General features: G+C 32.4%; 1 protein-coding gene across 1 annotated transcript; it reads right to left on the bottom strand.

The window, feature by feature from the left end:
* Window positions 1–1,273: 1,273 nt before the first annotated feature.
* On the bottom strand, window positions 1,274–21,123 carry LOC132749544 (signal peptidase complex subunit 2-like). Its single transcript, XM_060739353.1, has 5 exons — window positions 21,068–21,123; window positions 12,861–12,947; window positions 8,431–8,591; window positions 4,794–4,928; window positions 1,274–2,807 (listed from the first exon to the last, which is right to left on the bottom strand). Exons 1-5 carry the CDS (start codon window positions 21,074–21,076, stop codon window positions 2,624–2,626), a joined length of 576 nt encoding a protein of 191 aa, XP_060595336.1. The 5' UTR covers window positions 21,077–21,123; the 3' UTR covers window positions 1,274–2,623.
* Window positions 21,124–21,145: the final 22 nt, after the last annotated feature.

Here is a 21,145-nt window from a genome sequence, read left to right as displayed (position 1 = left end):
GACACGAAAATGGAGACGGTCGGACGGACCGACAGACGGACGCAACAAAGCGAATCCATTATAGCCCCCCCCCCCCCCCCACATTTTGTGATGGGGGTATAAAAATAAAGAAAATGAAAAGGTAGAATTTATAATGGCAACAATTGTCAATGTTTTGTTTTGTCATAGAGCTATCTATTGGCTTTGTCTATAACATTAAGAGCTTCCATTAAGTTTCTTTTTTCAATATCATTTCTTGTAAATCAAGGCAACAAAAATAGGGTCAAATTTTAAGACAGAAAAGGCCAGGTTGCATTTGTATACCAAATATCATGAGGCTGTGATGTTACAAAAATTGTTTACCATTGACCATTAATGTCGAAAATTTAACACATGTGCAACCCGGCCAATAAAAACAACATTAACAATAAAGGGTTCAAAGTCATCAATTTATCTACTGTTGTCATGGATGGATCTAACACTAATGATTTTGTATAAAATGTATGCTAATTTAAAAAAACAAACAATTATATTACAAATTTCTAAAACGTGCAGTGTTAAAGATATATACTATGCTCAAATTTGTTATTAGAAAATATTGAGAATTGGTTCACAGTCTCTTGGTAAATATGAAACAAACTTGTTTTGACACAAAGTAGTTGACCTGTAATAGGGCAGGCAGCTTCCCATATATAGTTTATTCATTTTTTTTATCCAAATAAGACATATTCAGTAAGAATTTCATAGATTTTAATAAATTTCTGAGATCACAATATTTCTCAAGGATGAGCATGGTATATCTTTAATAAGGTTAACACAATTACATGTTAATGTTATTTTTGTGTTGTTTTTTTTCTTGATTTTATTCTGCCTAGTGTCATCAGTGATGATTCTTGGTTTGATAATTTTGATTATCTGCTAACCTAAATGGACATTGGACCACACATTTGAATGTTTACATAGCAGAATGTACTACAAAGTATAGCATGAATAATGGAGACAAAAACTTTTATATCTTCATACCAGATTTTAATAATTTTAAAGAAATCATAGAATAAAGCTACCAGTGTATGACACGAACATTATACAACTAATACAAAACAAATAGACCACTACCAAACAAACATACATGTACATTTTACATAAACAACAAAAACAAGAACTTAGATTTTATTTAAATCAATGGAACAGTGAGATATAGAGAATGTTTGTTAGATTTGCATGAAAGATCGAAATATATTTCACTCAGTGGACACCAGATGCAATATTTTCATGAGTGGCATAGCCATGAGTGAAAATATAATAGCTGGTGTTCACAAGTGAAATGTATATCAATCTGAAATGAAAAACAAACAAAATTTTCTTTTTATTTCATGCTTTTTTCTAGTGATTTAAGTTATTTTTACTTGTTTTGCCACATGATATCATGCGTTCTTCTTAATGATGTCATCACATCATGACATCACCATACCAATAATGAAATTTAGTTCAGTAAAATTTCTTGAATTTTGTTACATTTTTAAAACAAATGTATGCAGTCATTACTTGCTTCTCCTATGGAAACATAATTATCATACGACGAAATTTATTCCGGTTAAAAATTCCATTTAGTTATGAAATATTATTTTCATCCGGATTCAAATATAGTCCAGCTACAGTGAAAATTATGAAATATATTTTCACTGTGAAAATTATCAAATATAAATTCCCTTTCCACTGCAAAGCATGCGATAAAGAGTCTATAATAATCACCGTGACATGGTATATCTCTCGTTCATTTTGATAATCTAAACTTCCATCAATAGTTAAAGGCACATTATGACTCAGAAATTCATAAAAAATTCAAATTCTTTAAAAATATCAAACATGTGCTTTATAATGTTTTATTAATAGATCTATAAAGTATGATAGATGTTTTACAAATGAACATGGAAGTAGCGCTGAACATGCAGTTGTAAAGTTAGCAAAATGCAAACAAAGTAGTATTTTGACTTCCATACAAAATATTTATTCACTTTAAATATACAAATAGCCAACAGTCAGCTAAAGATAAAAGATATGTGGTAAAGAAAACTGTAACAAGATACCAAAAATAAATCGTTTTTGAAAAATAAAAGTGATGCATTTCTGAGGCAAAATGGGCCTTTAAAATAAATAAAAGAATATCTATGTTTAATGAAATCAATATCAACCCTATTTCTAAGGTACACTTAGTCATGATAAAAAAAATATTTCAAACTCATTTTCTCAGGATTCAACTCCTATTCACATTTAAAATATTTTATCAAACATATCATTAAAACTTCAGCTGTATGAAATGACATTGTGTATTATTTTGGTCCTTATATATATAACTTCCCAAAATTTGAGTAGTAGATGTCAACAATTACATGAACCAAGTCTATTCCATGGCTGCCATGATGGCAGATATACAATTACGTTACGTCTATACTTTGATTTTTTCACTTGGACTTGCAAAATTAACTTGGCTCCATATCATCATATGCCTTTAAGTTTCACTCAAAATTGGCATTTCTCTATATTAAAACTTCAATCTGACAAAAGGTCCATGACTAATATAAAAGGACCTGAACACAATTTTGATATTATATTTCAATGCGTCTTAAACATGCTTTACATGAAGTCACTCCTTCTTGTCTGTGGCTATTCTATTCTGTAACATTCGTACTTCTGGTTCGTATCTGTCTACACACAATGTACCGTTCTCGTCAAAAAATTCTGCGACGGATTTTGTGATTTTACCGCTACGAGATTTTCTAGTGCTGCCATCTATAAAGTTCATGCTGAGAGTGTACTTGTCATCATATCTAAGGAAGAAAAATCTACAGAATTATACATGATCTCATACATCGCACCAACACTGTAAGGGTCATATGCCGACTTTCCAGCTTTACTGGTGCAGAAAGACCTTCAGTGCATTATTTCAGCTCGCAGATAGATTTCGAAATGCACGAAAAATACTAGTAGAGGTTCTTTATGCACGAAAAATACTAGTAGAGGTTCTTTATGCACGAAAAATACTAGTAGAGGTTTTTTATGCACGAAAAATACTAGTAGAGGTTCTTTATGCACGAAAAATACTAGTAGAGGTTTTTTATGCACGAAAAATACTAGTAGAGGTTCTTTATGCACGAAAAATACTAGTAGAGATTTTTTATGCACGAAAAATACTAGTAGAGGTTCTTTATGCACGAAAAATACTAGAAGAGGTTCTTTATGCACGAAAAATACTAGTAGAGGTTCTTTATGCACGAAAAAATACTAGTAGAGGTTCTTTATGCACGAAATATTACTAGTAGAGGTTCTTTATGCACGAAAAAATACTAGTAGAGGTTCTTTTATGCACGAAAAATACTAGTAGAGGTTCTTTATGCACGAAAAATACTAGTAGAGGTTCTTTATGCACAAAAAAATACTAGTAGAGGTTCTTTATGCACGAAAAATACTAGTAGAGGTTTTTTTATGCACAAAAAATACTAGTAGAGGTTCTTTATGCACGAAAATACTAGTAGAGGTTTTTTATGCACGAAAAATACTAGTAGAGGTTCTTTATGCACGAAAAATACTAGTAGAGGTTTTTTATGCACGAAAAAATACTAGTAGAGGTTCTTTATGCACGAAAAATACTAGTAGAGGTTCTTTATGCACGAAAAATACTAGTAGAGGTTTTTTATGCACGAAAAATACTAGTAGAGGTTCTTTATGCACGAAAAATACTAGTAGAGGTTTTTTATGCACGAAAAAATACTAGTAGAGGTTCTTTATGCACGAAAAATACTAGTAGAGATTTTTTATGCACGAAAAATACTAGTAGAGGTTCTTTATGCACGAAAAATACTAGAAGAGGTTCTTTATGCACGAAAAAATACTAGTAGAGGTTCTTTATGCACGAAAAATACTAGTAGAGGTTCTTTATGCACGAAATATACTAGTAGAGGTTCTTTATGCACGAAAAATACTAGTAGAGGTTCTTTATGCACGAAAAATACTAGTAGAGGTTCTTTATGCACGAAAAATACTAGTAGAGGTTCTTTATGCACAAAAAATACTAGTAGAGGTTCTTTATGCACGAAAAATACTAGTAGAGGTTTTTTATGCACAAAAAATACTAGTAGAGGTTCTTTATGCACGAAAAAAATACTAGTAGAGGTTTTTTATGCACGAAAAATACTAGTAGAGGTTCTTTATGCACGAAAAATACTAGTAGAGGTTTTTTATGCACGAAAAATACTAGTAGAGGTTCTTTATGCACGAAAAATACTAGTAGAGGTTCTTTATGCACGAAAAATACTAGTAGAGGTTTTTTATGCACGAAAAATACTAGTAGAGGTTTTTTATATGCACGAAAAATACTAGTAGAGGTTCTTTATGCACGAAAAATACTAGTAGAGGTTTTTTATGCACGAAAAATACTAGTACAGATACTTTTTGCACATGAAAACAAGCTAAACAAGAACTATAGAAAATAATTGTACAATCACATGGTGAAAGGATTCAGTCAATGAGTCAGTGAATTACCTGAAACTGGAAATAACTGATTTACAGATGTTTTTATTTATAATACATGTATTTATAGTTAAATTATGGTTGTTTTCTTGTGTACAATGGAAGACTCCTCTATGTTTTGATCATAACAAACTCTAATTTAAAACACAAACAAGTATTTGCCAATTAATTGACCAAAAGATAATTTTAGTTAACTTTTCTGTAAACACCTAATTTAAACAAATATCAAGTCAGAAGAAGGAACTTAATTTTAAGTTTCCCTATACTAAGGGTTATTATGAACTTACTTTTTCAGTACAGATGAAAGTTCCCATCTGTTATCAGGATCCACACCTGCCCTGTCTTTATCCAACGCCACCAGGAATATCCCTTTCTCCTTGTATGTTGTGTACACTGTCAACACACCCATTAGGAAAAAATATCTGCATTTGTGTTAAGGGAAATACAGAACAGGAAAATTGCATACCTAATTTACTAGTAACTTGAGCATTAGTGGTTACCAGGAAATAATAAAGTTTTATTATGTAAACCCATAACCTGCTGAATTTCTTTAATTGACTAGTCCTGCTACTGTCCACTGTATTAGTCAGCCAACCGTATAAATGCAGGTCAGACTGCATGGTCACATAAATAAATTCAGCAAATTGTAAAATGGTGTGAGCAATAAAGTATACCTTAATTAAATACAATTTAATACATTTGATACAATTTCTCACATATATAAATAGAAATTTCTGAGCCAGATTTATCATATTTCACCTGAATTACTTAATAAGTTTTAATAATTATGGCTTAAATTACCATTTTAGCTGTGTTACAATAGACTTACTTCATAATTAAAAGAATGTTGGGTGTTCCCAGCTAATCTGGGATACATTCAAACTTTTACAGGTACAGCTTCGAAGATAATTGTGCAGTTTCAAAAATTTATCATCAACGATAGTGCACTGTGAAGCTTAAACTGTAAAAATTTGTTTGTACCTCCGGATTAGCTTGGAAAAACATATATTTACCGAGTTTCAGATAACAACTATAAAAGGCCTGGTTTCATTATACTAATGACAAAAGCTGTCACAGGAGACAGTGAAGCTTGACTAATAAAATACTGGACGCAATAAGGAAGACAAAACTATGAAAGAACAAGAGCCATGTCAACATGGCCATCCCCCGCCAAAATGTGTTTGCTCATTGGAAGAATGTATATGTAGTAGAGCAGAATAATTCCATTTTAAGAGGTCTTTTGGTAATGAAAACTGATGGCTATAGTGATTACAGATTTGAAACCTATGTGAATACTGATGGCTGAAAATAGCAAAGGGCAATAACTGAAAAATAATGTAGGGTAGGTTATCATCCTTGTGTGCTGCATCCCTCCTCAGTAAAATCTATCCACCTATGAAGTTTCAAGTTGATACCTCAAATACTTTTTGAAAAAAAAATGAATTGAAAAATTAAGTATGAAAAATAACAAAGGGCAATAACTCAAAAATTATAAAAGGTACAGTTATCATTCATGTGCAGTGCACACCTCCTGAGTGAGATCTATGCACCTGTGAAGTTTCATTTTGATATCTCAAAGGCTTTTTGAGTTATGCTCTGGACAAAAATTAATTTTGAAAAATAACAAAGGGCAATAACTCAAAAATAATGCAGGGCAGAGTTATCATTCTTTAGCACTGCACTCCTCCTCAATGAGATCCATCCACCTATGAAGTTTCAAGATGATACCTCAAATACTTTTTCAGATAAGCTCTGGACAAAATAGCATGAAAAAAAAACAACAAAGGGCAATAACTCAAAAATTGTATAGGGAAGAGTTATCATTCTTGCGCACAACATTTCTCCTCAATAAGATCTATCCTTCTATGACATTTCATGTTGATATCTCAAACACTTTTTGAGTTATGCTCCACTCAGGTGAAAAATTAGGTATGAAAAATAACAAAGGGCAATAACTCAAAAATTATGAAAGGAAGAGTTATCATTCTTGTGCACTGCACACCTCCTGAGTGAGATCTATGCACCTATGAAGTTTCATGTTAATATCTCATAGGCTTTTGGAGTTATGCTCTGGACAAAAATCAATTTTGAAAAATAACAAAGGGCAATAACTCAAAAATCCTGCATGGTAGAGTTATCATTCTTGTGCACTGCACTCCTCCTCAATGAGGTCTATCTACCTATGAAGTTTCAAGTTGATAACTCAAATACTTTTAGAGATATGCTCCGGACAAAAATTTCGGACGGAAGGACGGACGGACGGAAGGTCGGACGGACGGAGACTATTACTATATCCTCCGCCGAAAATTTTCGGCGGGGGATAAAAATCAATTATGTATAATTATGTCTTAAGTTAAAGTAAAAAAATAACATTTGTTTACATAAATTCCAAGTTCAAGGGGAAATAATTCTGGAAATAGTCAAGCTAGAGTTATGAACCTTGTCACAAAACATGTTTGTATTGATAAGAAATATGTAATTGAAGTTTGAAGTAGATACCTTAAAAAGTAAAAAAGTTATAATATTTCTTAAAGAAAATCCTAAGTTCAAAGAAAGATAAATCTGAAAATATTGCTTCAAGAGTTATGAACCTCGTGATATAAGATGTAATTGATGATCAGGAATAAGTATTTGAAGTTTGAGGTAGATACCTTTAAAACTAATGAAGTTATAGCAAAAATAACATTTTATAAGTAAAAAAATCTAAATTTATGGGGAGATTATTCTTGCAATATTGGTGCTAGAGTTATGAACCTTGTCACACAACATGTGGTTAATGATAAGGAACATAATTATATTTAAAGTATGAAGGTGATCCCTTCAGAAATAAATAAGTAACAGTAAAAATATTTTTTACGGAAAATTCTAAGTTCAAGGGGAGATAAATCTGAAAATATTGGTGCTAGAGCTATGAACCTTGTCACATAAGATGAGGTTGATGATAAGGAACATATATTTGAAGTATGAAGTTGATCTCTTAAGAAGAAATAAAAACATTGTAAGTAACAGTAAAAAATAATATTTATAAGGAAAATTTTAAGTTCAACGGGAAATAAATCTGAAAATAGTGGTGCTAGAGTTATGAACCTTGGCACATAAGATGTGGTTAATGATATGGAACATATATTTGAAGTATGAAGTTGATCCCTTAAGAAATAACAGTAAAAAATAGTATTTTTAAGGAAAATTCTAAGTTCAAGGGGAGATAAATCTGAAAATATTGGTGCTAGAGTTATGAACCTTGTCACATAAGATGTGGTTGATGATAAGGAATATATATTTGAAGTATGAAGTTGATCCCTTAAGAAATAAAGAAGTAACAGTAAAAAATAGTATTTTTTAAGGAAAATTCTAAGTTCAAGGGGAGATAAATCTGAAAATATTGGTACTAGAGTTATGAACTTTGTCACATAAGATGTGGTTGATGATAAGGAATATATATTTGAAGTATGAAGTTGATCCCTTAAGAAATAAAGAAGTAACAGTAAAAAATAATATTTTTTAAGGAAAATTCTAAGTTCAAGGGGAGATAAATCTGAAAATATTGGTGCTAGAGTTATGAACCTTGTCACATAAGATGTTGTTGATGATAAGGAATATATATTTGAAGTATGAAGTTGATCCCTTAAGAAATAAAGAAGTAACAGTAAAAAATAGTATTTTTTAAGGAAAATTCTAAGTTCAAGGGGGGATAAATCTGAAAATATTGGTAGTAGAGTTATAATCTTTGTCACATAAGATGCAGTTGATGATAAGGAACATATATTTGAAGTTTTAAGTTGATACCTTAAGAAATGAAAAAGTAATAGTGAAAAATATTTTACTGCACCAAAAATTTAATCTGAAATCTGGACGCGAACGCCGACGCCAGGGTGAGTAGGACAGCTCTCCATATACTTCATATAGTCAAGCTCAAAAGGATACGATAAGACACACACTATTAGTACTGGTCGTGATTCTGGGAATGGGTTGAAGTAGTCCCATATCAGGGCAAACATTGCAAACCCTACAGCTATCGTACATATAAACAGTCGACCATCCATCAATGAGTGACTCTCCTTGAAGCCAAACTTGTCCAACATCACCTGTAATTATTTTATGGTCACATTATCAATTGTAACATTGTCAAAATTAATTAGTTGCTATTTTTTAATAGATGTTACCCAGAACTTGGCAAATGTGAGTTTTTCCCCATCTAATCTTGGGGTAAAAACAAACTTATACTTTTTTAGCTTCTCAGTGCCCTATAATTCAATATTTTACACTTATTATCAATATATTTACGAAGCTGTAAAAGTTTGTTTGGGATTGAGACTGGAAAAATTAACATTTGCCAAGTTCCTGGGTATCTCTATTAGCAAGTAAAACATTTGTTGCAGAAATACAATTTCCAAATGTACAATAATTATATTGAAACAAATGAATTATTTTTTGCTATATACAGAGGCCCTTTATATAGTTAACCTCAGCTATTCTCAGTGTTTAATTCTTTTTGAACAAGTGCCATGCAGACATCTTCTTATTTCAATAATTCAGTGAATCAATGTAGGAGTTATGAGTCACTGGTAAAGAGACCCACAATTATGACTGGAAAGGTATGCGTTAAATTTCAAATGAATATTTTCTCAAACTTGCATACAAAACCATAGCCAGGATTTTATTATAAACTTTACTTTGGTGGTTAATAGGATAGAAAGATGCACATAAAAACTACAAACATCATTTCAGATACCAGGGTGAATAAGATAGCCCTGTTATTTTTAGAATATTGTAGCTAAAAATCTCCGAGCAAAATAATTGCATACTAAATTCTACTGACTTAATTTCATTTTAATTAAATGTTTGTTATATATTTTTTCCTACAAGAAAAGTTGAAATCCAACTCAACTGTTCACAAAAAGGCAATGAATCTAAGAATACAATGCCATCAACATTCAAGGATTATATATACCTGTACATTTAAATGGAAATTATAATATTTCTATATAAAAATAAAATTCCCATGATTCATCCATCTCAGAAAACAGAAACCTTAAGTCTTGGCATTACAAGATACATATATGTACATGTTATATTAAATTCCCCTATATCAGGAACAGCACACTGTCTGGCATATTTCCTTGTTGATATTAGCTATTAGGTAATTCAATATCAACAAACAATAATGGGAAACAGCTTTTTAGCAGCATATCACAAGGCATTGTGTTTATATCAAACTGAAAAGGAATTCAATTTTGTTTGTCCTTTTCACTGAAATAGAGAAATACAGGATCCCTAAAGAAAGCCCAACACGACAACATTGAAAATGTTGCAGGCTCGGTTTGATTGAGCCTACTATTCATGGACGGTAATAGAAAGTTACCGTCCACGCCCCCTAGCACCGGCTTAAGCAGAATTCAACATTTAACACAAAAATGGTAAAATTTTGAATTTAGAAACATCCGCAGATGTGTTCATACGGCGGTTATCATGGAACCTTCAATGTGACACAGTAGTGAAAAGCGGCGTATGGTCCCCAAGTAAAAGAATGTTTGTGCCCTAAACGAGAAAACAATGGGCGGAACTAAATAAAATGGAATTTTGAAAGGGGATCTGAGGTTATGAAGCCTGCATATCACAGATAAGACTTCAAAAGACAAATTTAAAAAGCAGGCAACATAACCTAAGGGTGATTATACATTATTCAAGTAGGAATACTGGAACCACCAAAGTTGAAATAGGCCAAATAGAAGAAACTAAAAGTACCACATAACATGTATACACAACAATAATGTCGTGCTGAACGATCTTCAAGGATCACAAATATAACATCATTGATAAAATGTACGGGGAGACTTTTTACAGCCGCCACACGGCACAAATAACACGGATGTGACAATGAAATAGAGAAATACAGAATCCCTAAAGAAAGCCTAAAGAAAGAGAGCCAAAAATGGTGCATATTTTAAACCTTTTTGTCCAACTTGGTGAAATAATTATTGTCAATTACTATTTTACAATGTAAATGTAGTTTTAAGGGAGTATGGTTCGAAAGTGGACACATGATTAAAACCATTTAAGTCCAACTTGTTAACTAACACATTTTCAATATTTCCATATATTATGTTACATTATCAGTAATGAAAAAATATTTTTTTTTCATCATTTCTTCCTCATTTATTTATAAAGTCAAACTTGTCATATGCGAATTTCCACAGGTTCATCCGAGATGAGATATAATGGTGTAAAAACACAGTCAGGGCCAAAACACCATTTTTGGGGAAGGGTCACCTCGGGAAAATATGCATGATTTTGGCATACAAATGTACTTTGGGAAAAGGGGTCTCAAATTTAACACAAACTTTTAACAAGTTCTTTAAAATAGAAAAGCAAAAAGCTCTGGGAAATACTTATAACAGAATAAGGCAGTAAAAGACCTTAATTCAACACCATCATTCAATTTTGTTCTAAATTCTATGGGAAATTTCAAAAGACTGGGGAATTTTGAGGACCAAACTGGGGAAAAAAGAGAGGCTAGATTTGTTGGGGAAGCAGCCTATATTCGGCCTCTAAAAAGAAGGGTGTTTTTTGGCCCTGACAATGCTCTTTTTTTGTATATAATTGACTGTGAAAATGCGTAATTCAGCCATGTAATTGTGACAGGATGCAAGAATTATTTTGTTAGTCCCAACAGACATGCACCCAGTTAAATTTGGTGTCTTTATACAGTAATTTAGGTCTGAAAGTTTAAGATAGGGTCGTTTATGACAGGAAGTTGTTCATTTCAGTAAGTCGCTATGAAAATGTTGACAGTATTCGACACGTTATTCCTTAAAAGAGCATTACAGGAGAAGCTTTACCTATTTTTGCAGTAGTCATGTTATCCATAATTCATGTTGCTATAAATAAACATCAAGCCCTTTTTACCTTTTAAAATATATTCTCTACAGTACCAAATGGTCTATATGAAATGAATTGCACAAAATTTACCTCTTCATTATGTGAATTTGTATTACCATGCCAAAATGCTTTTCCCTATGAATACAGATGTTAAGTATATTATAAAATTCCTCATTCAATGGTTTGCATTGATTATTTTTTTCATCAAACAAACAGCACATGGTAAATATTTTTGATATGCCTTCATCATACATGAAACATAAATTATTGGAATCAATGACCCGAAGGACAAGAGAATCCTATTTCTCACTTCAAGACAAACTTATCTACTGAATGTATGAATTTCAATTAATATTCAAAATAACAATAACACCAAACCCAGAGATCTGCCAAGAATTTGAAAGTACTGGGCCCTGGGCCCACTTGGTCTGAAAATGATGGGCCATTTTTACCAAAGTATGGGCCTTGGGAAAATAAGTAAACATTGACCAAAATAACTGTTAAAAAGTTTGTAGATACATGTAATTAAATTTCCCCGGTAATAAAACATAAATCATATTTTATGACAAGTGGTTCACTTATAATTCAGTACTTTACCAATAATTAAAAATTATGCCTACATGGTAACTTTCTAACTAATATTAATTGCAGGCAAAAATGAAAATATTTTTTTAATGGCTGCTCAAAAATTTGATATGCAAATTTATTCACATAATTGCTGGTTCTTACTTGTAATGTCTTATATTGTGCATTATCCATTTAATTGTTCCTACTTTGCACCAAATGTCCCTTACCAATGTATATTAACGAATTTTATTGCCCCTTGTATGCCTCTGTGTAGACAGCATACATCAAAGACATTTGCCGACAGACCTTTTGATCATGAAAAAAGTCATGCACAATGTTTCTCTGATTGGTTAATCACCCTGTCAAACATTCTGATGATGAAATATACATCTTTTTTTACACTTCATCAGCCAAAACTTGCGTGAACTTGAGTGACCTTAGGGTTGATCAAATTGAACACCTGTCAGATTATACTGTAACTTACAGCATTTCTTAAAATAGCAACACTTTTTTTTCAGTTACCGATAATCATTTTAAATATTAAGTAGTTGTATAATTTGTTTGTTTGTTTTATTGGATTAAATTTACGGTAGTAGAAATGAGTATCTGTGTGGGAAAGGGATTATGACTATGAGAAGAAATGCGGTAAGTAGATAACATGGACAAAAGCTATAGGGGAATGGATAAACTAAAGAATATGCGTAATTACAGGAGCATGGGTAACATGTTGCTGTTGGTACCAATTTTGACTGGATGACTAAATAACCCAGCAGACAGTTTTGTTTTCTTATAAGTCTGGCACAGATTTTAGACGCGCCCATGGCCCTTTGCTGCTGATTTTCCTGCGCCATTCTCATTTTTTTAGCGCCAATGGCGCAAAATCGCGTCCTCGGCAGATCTCTGCAAACCTTTTTAGCACCATCATCTAGAGAATTTTTCAAGGCTGCAGTATCCCATTTGTCTATCTTTACAGGCTTTTCCTCAATGGTTTTCCACTGAAACGATATCAATTTTCACTGAAACGATACTAATTTTCACTATTCACAGATGTGTTATCAATTTTCACTCACACATTTTTTCCACTGAAAGTCAAACAGTATCAGTTTTCATTGTCCACACAATTTTCCATACATTTTAGTCACTCACTTGTCGGTCTTCCCCCCTCCTCTCCAGACAAATTCACACAGATTAGAAAGGTCTTTATCATTTGCTTTCTCATGTTTTGCATATACAGTTTACTAAATTATATAAATACTTAATGTACTTAGAAAATGCAGATTTTATTTTAGCAATGTATGGATCCTGCTAAAGAAGTGTTATTAATATATTGCAAGTATGGGATAAAATGATCTTAAATGGATTTAAAAACTACAACATGATCACTAGCTTGAAACACTTGATACCCATTCTGATATAATTATTATGTTGTCCTGCACAAGACAACATACAAAAGGTACAAAACCACGAACATTCAATTATCATAAACAGTTCATTGTTGTATAACATCAATTCATATTCTTTTATGACACCAATTCAAATTATTTTATGACACCAATTCATATTATTTCATAACACCAATTCAAAGTTGTACCTAATAAATGAGTTTTCTTTCACAATATTGATACACAGTTAGATAAAACACATAGACTAAATATTTTTATATCTGACAACTTAACCGGAACCTATAATCCTTATCCCCAAACCAATTATTTAACCACCTTAGATACCATCTCCCAATCTTATATGATTAAGCTGCTGATGTAACTGCAACATGCATTTTTTCCTGTAGCCAAAGCCAATATGACCATCCTGTTAAGACAATTATTATTCAAATTCTGTGAAAAGCAATAACATTGGCTAATCTGTTTCCTGAAAGGCATGTGGTAACTACATTATATTAGTAAAATACATGCAAGACTGTGACTTAGGTCACTGCATTGTAAATGCAAACAAGACAGTACCTCAATCACATAAACATTTCTCAGTCACATAATTAATTCTCAGCCACATAATTAATTCTCAATCACATAATCATTTCTCAGTCACATAATTAATTCTCAGTCACATAATTACTTCTCAGACACATAATCATTTCTCAGTCACATAATCATTTCTCTGTCACATAATCATTTCTCAGTCACATAATTATTTCTTAGCCACATAATCATTTCTCAGTCACATAATTAATTCTCAGCCACATAATTCTCAGTCACATAATTAATTCTCAATCACATAATCATTTCTCTGTCACATAATCATTTCTCAGTCACATAATCATTTCTCAGTCACTTAATCATTTCTCAGTCACATAATTAATTCTCAGGCACATACCGGTAATTAATTCTCAGCCACAGACATTTTTTCTCAGTCATAACACTAAAATAAAACATAAACTTTACAAAAACAATCATTATTAACCTGGAAAATATATTCTGATTATTCTGATGTACATGTATAGCTGAATGAAACACCTGAAAATTATAAATACCTGAAAAACATGTCCATGATGTGATCTCACTTGTCATGAGTACAAGTTGTAATTTTAACAAGACTTTTAGCAATAATACAGCTGATAGCGTGATCAAAATGTTTACCTGAGGGCTGAGGTGCAATATGACTGTATGAAACACATGATCATGGTCACATGCACCGAAATATTATAGTACAACACATGATCATGGTCACATGCACCATAATATGATAGTACAACACATGATCATGGTCACATGCACCATAATATGATAGTACAACACATGATCATGGTCACATGCACCGAAATATTATAGTACAACACATGATCATGCAGTGATTTTTCACCTTATATAACAGAGGCCTTTAAAAGGCCTCTCTTCCAAATTGAAATTCATGCACTTAAAATTATGCATTTTTCAAAAAAATCTGAACTTCAACTAACACCAGCTTTTTTACTTCCTAAATTAGCAATTTTAGCAATAATTTTCCAAATATCTCTTCCCAATCATGTGAGAAAAATTAGCCATGGTTTCATCTTTTCACATATGATAATGTGATATTACAAAACATTGATAATGGTCTCGACCGCCTCCGTGGTCGAGGGGTTAGAGTCGATGACTTCTAATCCAGGTACCTCTCTGGCGTGGGTTCGATCCCCGGGAGATGCTTTGGTAGTTTAGCGCGGAGGAAGGTAGTCTAGTACTGGTTTAACTCTCCAGGAACGATGGCTAGGAAACTACCCGCCTATATGACTGAAATACTGTTGGAAAAAGGCGTAAAATGAAACAAACAAACAAACAAACAAAACATGATAATGGTCTCAAGCACCATAATATGACTAATGAGCTCATGCACCATATCATGATTAGGCTAAAAAGAAATTGTGTTGACCAAACCACACAAAAACTAGAACTATCACTAAATGTGATTAATACCCCCACAAGACTGCTTCAGAAATGAGGATGTTACTAGTAACAGAATACCTTGTAAAAGAATTGAAATATAGTGTTATGGTTGTGGGCAATTAAAGATAGTTGTGGTTCTTATATGTTGCATTTCCTTTCAATGTGGTTGGCCATTGATGAAGTTTAATTGAATTACTCTGTAATAAGTCCAGAAAGACAAAGAAAAGGAACAAAGGGCAATAACTCTATAAATACTGAAGATAGAGTTATAGTTCTTGTGCACTGCACTTCCTCTTATTGTGCTTGACCATTGTATGAAGTTGTTTTGAATTCCAACCAGTACCTTTTAAGTTATGCTCCTGACAAGGAAAAGTATCAAAGGGCAGTAACTCTGTATTTTGTGAAAATGGAGTTATGGCTCTTGTGCACTGCACTTCCTTTTAATGTCCTTGACAACTGTATGAAGTTGTATTGAATTCCAAACAGTAGTTTTCAAGTTATGCTCTGGACAAGGAAAAGTAACAAAGGGCAATAACTCTGTAATTAGTCAAGATGGAGTTATGGTTTTTGTGCACTGCACTTTCTCTCAGTGTGCTTGACCATTGTATGAAGTTATATTGAATTCCAACCATTAGTCTTCAAGTTATGGTCTGGACAAAAAAGGCAATGGAAAAGTAACAAAGGGCAATAACTCTGTTAAATTACTTTAGATAGAGTTATGGTTCTTGTGCACTGCACTTCCCCTTATTGTGTTTGACAATTGTATGAAGTTGTTTTGAATTCCAACCAGTAGTTTTCAAGTTATGCCCCGGAAAAGGAAAAGTAACAAAGGGCAATAACTCTGTAATTAGTCAAGATAGAGTTATGGTTCTTATGCACTGCACTTCCTCTCAATGTGCTTGACCATTGTATGTAGTTATATTGAATTTCAACCATTAGTCTTCAAGTTATGGTCCGGACAAAAAAAATCAATGGAAAAGTAACAAAGGGCAATAACTCTGTTAAATTACTTTAGATAGAGTTATGGTTCTTGTGCACTGCACTTCCCCTTTTTGTGTTTGACAATTGCATGAAGTTGTTTTGAATTCCAACCAGTTGTTTTCAAGTTATGCTCCGGACAAGGAAAAGTAACAAAGGGCAATAACTCTGTAATTAGTCAAGATAGAGTTCTACGGAAAGAGTTTTTAAAAAAGCTTTCAAGCTTACTACTCAATCCGTACTATTTATTATTTGTCAATTATCATGTAAATGTAATACTTATAAATAAAATATTGTTTAAACTAAGTTATGCTCCGGACAAGGAAAAGTAACAAAGGGCAATAACTCTGTAATTAGTCAAGATAGAGTTATGGTTCTTATGCACTGCACTTCCTCTCAATGTGCTTGACCATTGTATGTAGTTATATTGAATTCAAACCATTAGTCTTCAAGTAATGGTCCGGACAAAAAAAGCAATGAAAAAGTTTCAAAGGGCAATTACTCTGTAATTACTTTAGATAGAGTTATGGTTTTTGTGCACTGCACTTCCCCTTATTGTGTTTGACAATTGTATGAAGTTGTTTTGAATTCCAACCAGTAGTTTTCAAGTTATGCCACGGACAAGGAAAAGTAACAAAGGGCAATAACTCTGTAATTAGTCAAGATAGAGTTATGGTTCTTGTGCACTGCACTTCCTCTCAATGTGCTTGACCATTGTATGTAGTTATATTGAATTCAAACTATTAGTCTTAAAGTTATGGTCCGGACAAAAAAAAAGCAATGGAAAAGCAACAAAGGGCAATAACTCTGTAATTACTTTAGATAGAGTTATTGTTCTTGTGCACTGCATTTCCCCTTATTGTGTTTGACAATTGTATGAAGTTGTTTTGAATTCCAACCAGTAGTTTTAAAGTTATGCCCCGGACAAGGAAAAGTAACAAAGGGCAATAACTCTGTAATTAGTCAAGATAGAGTTATGGTTCTTGTGCACTGCACTTCCTCTCAATGTGCTTGACCATTGTATGTAGTTATATTGAATTCCAACCATTAGTCTTCAAGTTATGCTCCGGACAAGGAAAATGCAACGGACGTCTGGACTGACCGACCGCCCGACCAACCGACCGACCACCGGGTGACTCCTATATACCCCCCCAAACTTCGTTTTTGGGGGTTTAATAAAATCGGGTATGAAAAAAGAAATCTGACCTACCCGTACCTATTCTTATAGAGCTTATTACTCGAACAACACAACTGTTTATTGTTGTTTTTTTGGGGGGCCTAAGACTTGCATTTTTCATTCCAACAATATTTTGACTATACATATAAAGCACTAATGCGATTACAAACAGTCTACAAAATGTGCTGATGAACCCTGTGAAAATGTTTTAATAAAGCTATAAGGAATATAATGGCATGCAAAATTATGTTATATAATAACATATGTATGACCCATTTCCTTAAAAAATACCCCATTTTCAGATCCAGAATCTTTTTCCTGCAATGAGTAATATGTTACACAACACTGGTATACATGTACATTCATAATTGTACATGTACTTTACATGTGATTGACATGAACTTTTCATGTAATAAAATAAAATGCATTTAGTGATAATGAACATTCTAAAATTATATTTGTGTACTGAAATCTCCTTATACATGTATTCAATTGATAATTATTTCTATACAAATGTACACATGTACTGGTACCTGAAAAACAAATTAATCAAGATGCACATATCATTTAATTAAGTACATGCATATGGTAATTACTACAGGGGTAATAAACCATTTATCCATTTCAGCATTGTATCATTAAACAATGATAATTTAAGCACAATGTGAAATAACAACAAGAGCTTTCAGGGTAATACAGCGTGCTCGACTATTCTCAGTGCTAGATAATAAAACTAAGAGCCTGGATAATTAAGATTGATAAGTTTAAAAAAGGGCCATAATGCTGTCAAAATCCATGTTAGAGTTATGGGCCTTGGAAAGAGACTTCCTATTATGCTCTCATATAAGTGTATGAAAATTCTTCCCATTCCCTTTGGCAGTGTAAGAAATTCAGATTTAAATCAAAACTAGGCTTTGTCGGACTACCAGATTGGAAATATTCACTAGCCCAAAAGACATTTCACTAGCACGACTTATTTGTTCAAAAACAGTTGTTTTATATATTGCCTCTGAAAATAAGTAGCCTGGTCGGGCTTGTTACTGTGGAAAGTTGGTAGCCCGAGGAGAAATTTAGTAGTCAGGGGCTATCGGACTACTGCTAATTTCGAAACACTGCTTTGGTAGTTTTGGAGATACCACATTGTAGGCAAACATTTAACTGACGTCATTGTATCATTAATATTCATTTTTAATATACATTTCATTATTACATAATGGATCTACATGTAGTAAAGTGTACAGTAAAAAAATTCTAGTTTCCCCAGAACAACAAAGAACATGTACAACATTTATTGCTTATAACTTAGTTTTTGTGTTTTTTTCTTTTTGTATATATCTTTTTCAAGCAAGAAAGTTCAGGTCAACAAATTACCAAGTGTTTTCTTTTCACTTTTGGGTGGTAATGCCCATTAAAAGGGAAAAATTTTGCGTTTTTGGCAGGGGATTATAAATAGGAATCATTGAATTTATTACCTGAGAAAACAGTCCATTTCATGTTAAATTCATAATATCATATATACATGTAGTAATCATTACATGTATTTGAAAACACCAGTCCTATTTCAAACTACAAAGAATTGTTGCTCCCTTTAGATACCAGTACTAGAATGAATCTTTTGGAGAAATAAATTTTTACATATTTCAAAAACTGGTGGAGTGGAATTTCAGAATCAGGGGAAGTATATACATTGATTGTACTTTCAAACCTCAAGTCCAACTTTGATTAAAAAAAAAAACAACCAATAATTACTGTACTACAGGAGGTTTACATTCAGTCTCTTAGTTTGCTATTTTATTATATTATGATATTCAATTGACTTCAATTTTTATTTTCTAACTACATGTATTAGGAATAACATGGGGCATGGCCAAATAAAAATTGATAGTTCAATCTTTTAAACAGAGGTTTACATTTTCCAATCACCGGTATCTGAAGCCCAAAACTAACCTGTTTGTGTATTAGATTCCTCTACAAATAAGTAAACAAAGTTTAGGTTATAATATCAAAAATATAAATAATAATTTTTTCACAATCTTATTGTCATGGAACACTTTACATACATTATGCCCACCAAAAAAAATGGGTGGTTCAAGGGAATTGTTTTGCTTAAAAATATGGATGAGTTAAGTGTTTTTGAGCCCGACATTTTTGGTAATTAGGTTTTGGTAAGTAAATTTGCATTAATCATATAAGTACATAACATGCCATAAATCCCCTGAAATTAAAGAGATGTCCCTTGTTGATGATTAGACCTAAAATCAGCATTTGTTGACAAGATTTAATTTCACACCTCTCTCTTTCTAAATGAACTGATCTGGACACAAGTGATTGAACAGGCGGCTGAGATCGTTAAGTGTGCTAGAAGTGTCAATCATCATTAAATTTATGGGTGGTCTTTTATCAAGACTTCAAAAACTTTGCCGACTTGGCCAGGCTACATTGAAAAACTGCTAGGTAAATGTAGGCGGGATCTTTTAATGCAGACAGTTGTTGTTGACGCCCAGCAAGCAGCAGGGTGTAAACAATCTTAATTTGACAGAGAAAAGTCACACATAATTATCCAATCAGTGTCTTTTGTATCCCACAGTTCTTGGGTATTACTAAACTGTCTAGGGAAAAATCTATCTGATATAAACTTATATTAGAATATTTAACATGCAAATATAAATTGCATAAAAGTAGAATAGTTCTTGCTGCAAATTAAAGTTTCAAATTTCTATTTTTATGCTGAAAAACTTCCCTGGGACACCTCTGGAATGGTCGGCTGGATTTATGTGACAGATTTAGGAATTTAGCAGTCATTGAATTTAAAGATTTTGAATTTACGGCCTGAATTCCAGTTTTGAATATATTCTAAACTACTATATATTTAACTAAATTTTTCCCCTTAAAATTTACACTGGCCTGAACTCATTTTCACTGGCCTTGGACCACACAGGCCAGTGCTAAATTTGATGACTGTTTAGTTTTACTTGTCTTATAATGTAAGTATAAAACTATAACTGATATTAATTAATACAAGAAATCAGTCAGTCTTCTCTTATAGAAAGATTATTATGATTATAAAACCATAATATATGAAGCATAGTAATCAATAAGCTAAAGAGATTTCAATGAAATAGGTTTTAGAGTACTGCTAGACCTGTTTCGCACAATGTCAAAATAAAAGGCGATATATTTCATTTTATTACATAAGTTATGGAAGCCAGAACTAAGTGATCAATGTTTGAAAAAATTCGCATGACAGTTGACACAAGACAATGTTTTTTTGCAGAATAAATCTCCTGGATTTTTAGACCCCAATGTATATTTCAGAAGTAAAACTTGTATATAATATACTAAGAAAACGGAATAAATCTTAATTTTATCTTATATATCTATACTGTATAAGTATACACCTGTTTTTAGACCCCAGTATGCATGATATGCTACATATGGAAATATTTTTTCCAGAGGAAAGGAATTGACACCACAATGTACGGACAAATTTTTTGTTGCGAAAAAAATATCATGATTTTTGAATACAGTGAAAGTGAGATGCAAGTGACAGGGGTTTGGAAGAAATAACGGAATTATTAATTACCTTCCCCATTTCTTGAAGTTTTGATTTCAAACGCGGAAGTACACGTCGACTCAAGAATAGTCTCCCTTGACCGGGCGA

This window comes from Ruditapes philippinarum, unplaced genomic scaffold (assembly GCF_026571515.1).
Source record: "Ruditapes philippinarum isolate M1 unplaced genomic scaffold, ASM2657151v2 ctg685_1_1_1_1, whole genome shotgun sequence".
Taxonomy (NCBI): domain Eukaryota; kingdom Metazoa; phylum Mollusca; class Bivalvia; order Venerida; family Veneridae; genus Ruditapes; species Ruditapes philippinarum.
This window is presented reverse-complemented; position numbering and strand designations above follow the sequence as displayed.

What these genes read in the sequence shown, in the direction of transcription:
- LOC132749544 (XM_060739353.1), bottom strand. An exon ending in CTAATAGTGTGTGTCTTATC is followed by an intron (nt 4,929 to 8,430) that starts GTATCCTTTTGA and finishes ACACAAATGCAG; the next exon opens with ATATTTTTTCCTAATGGGTG. An exon ending in CTTTCATCTGTACTGAAAAA is followed by an intron (nt 2,808 to 4,793) that starts GTAAGTTCATAA and finishes TTTCTTCCTTAG; the next exon opens with ATATGATGACAAGTACACTC.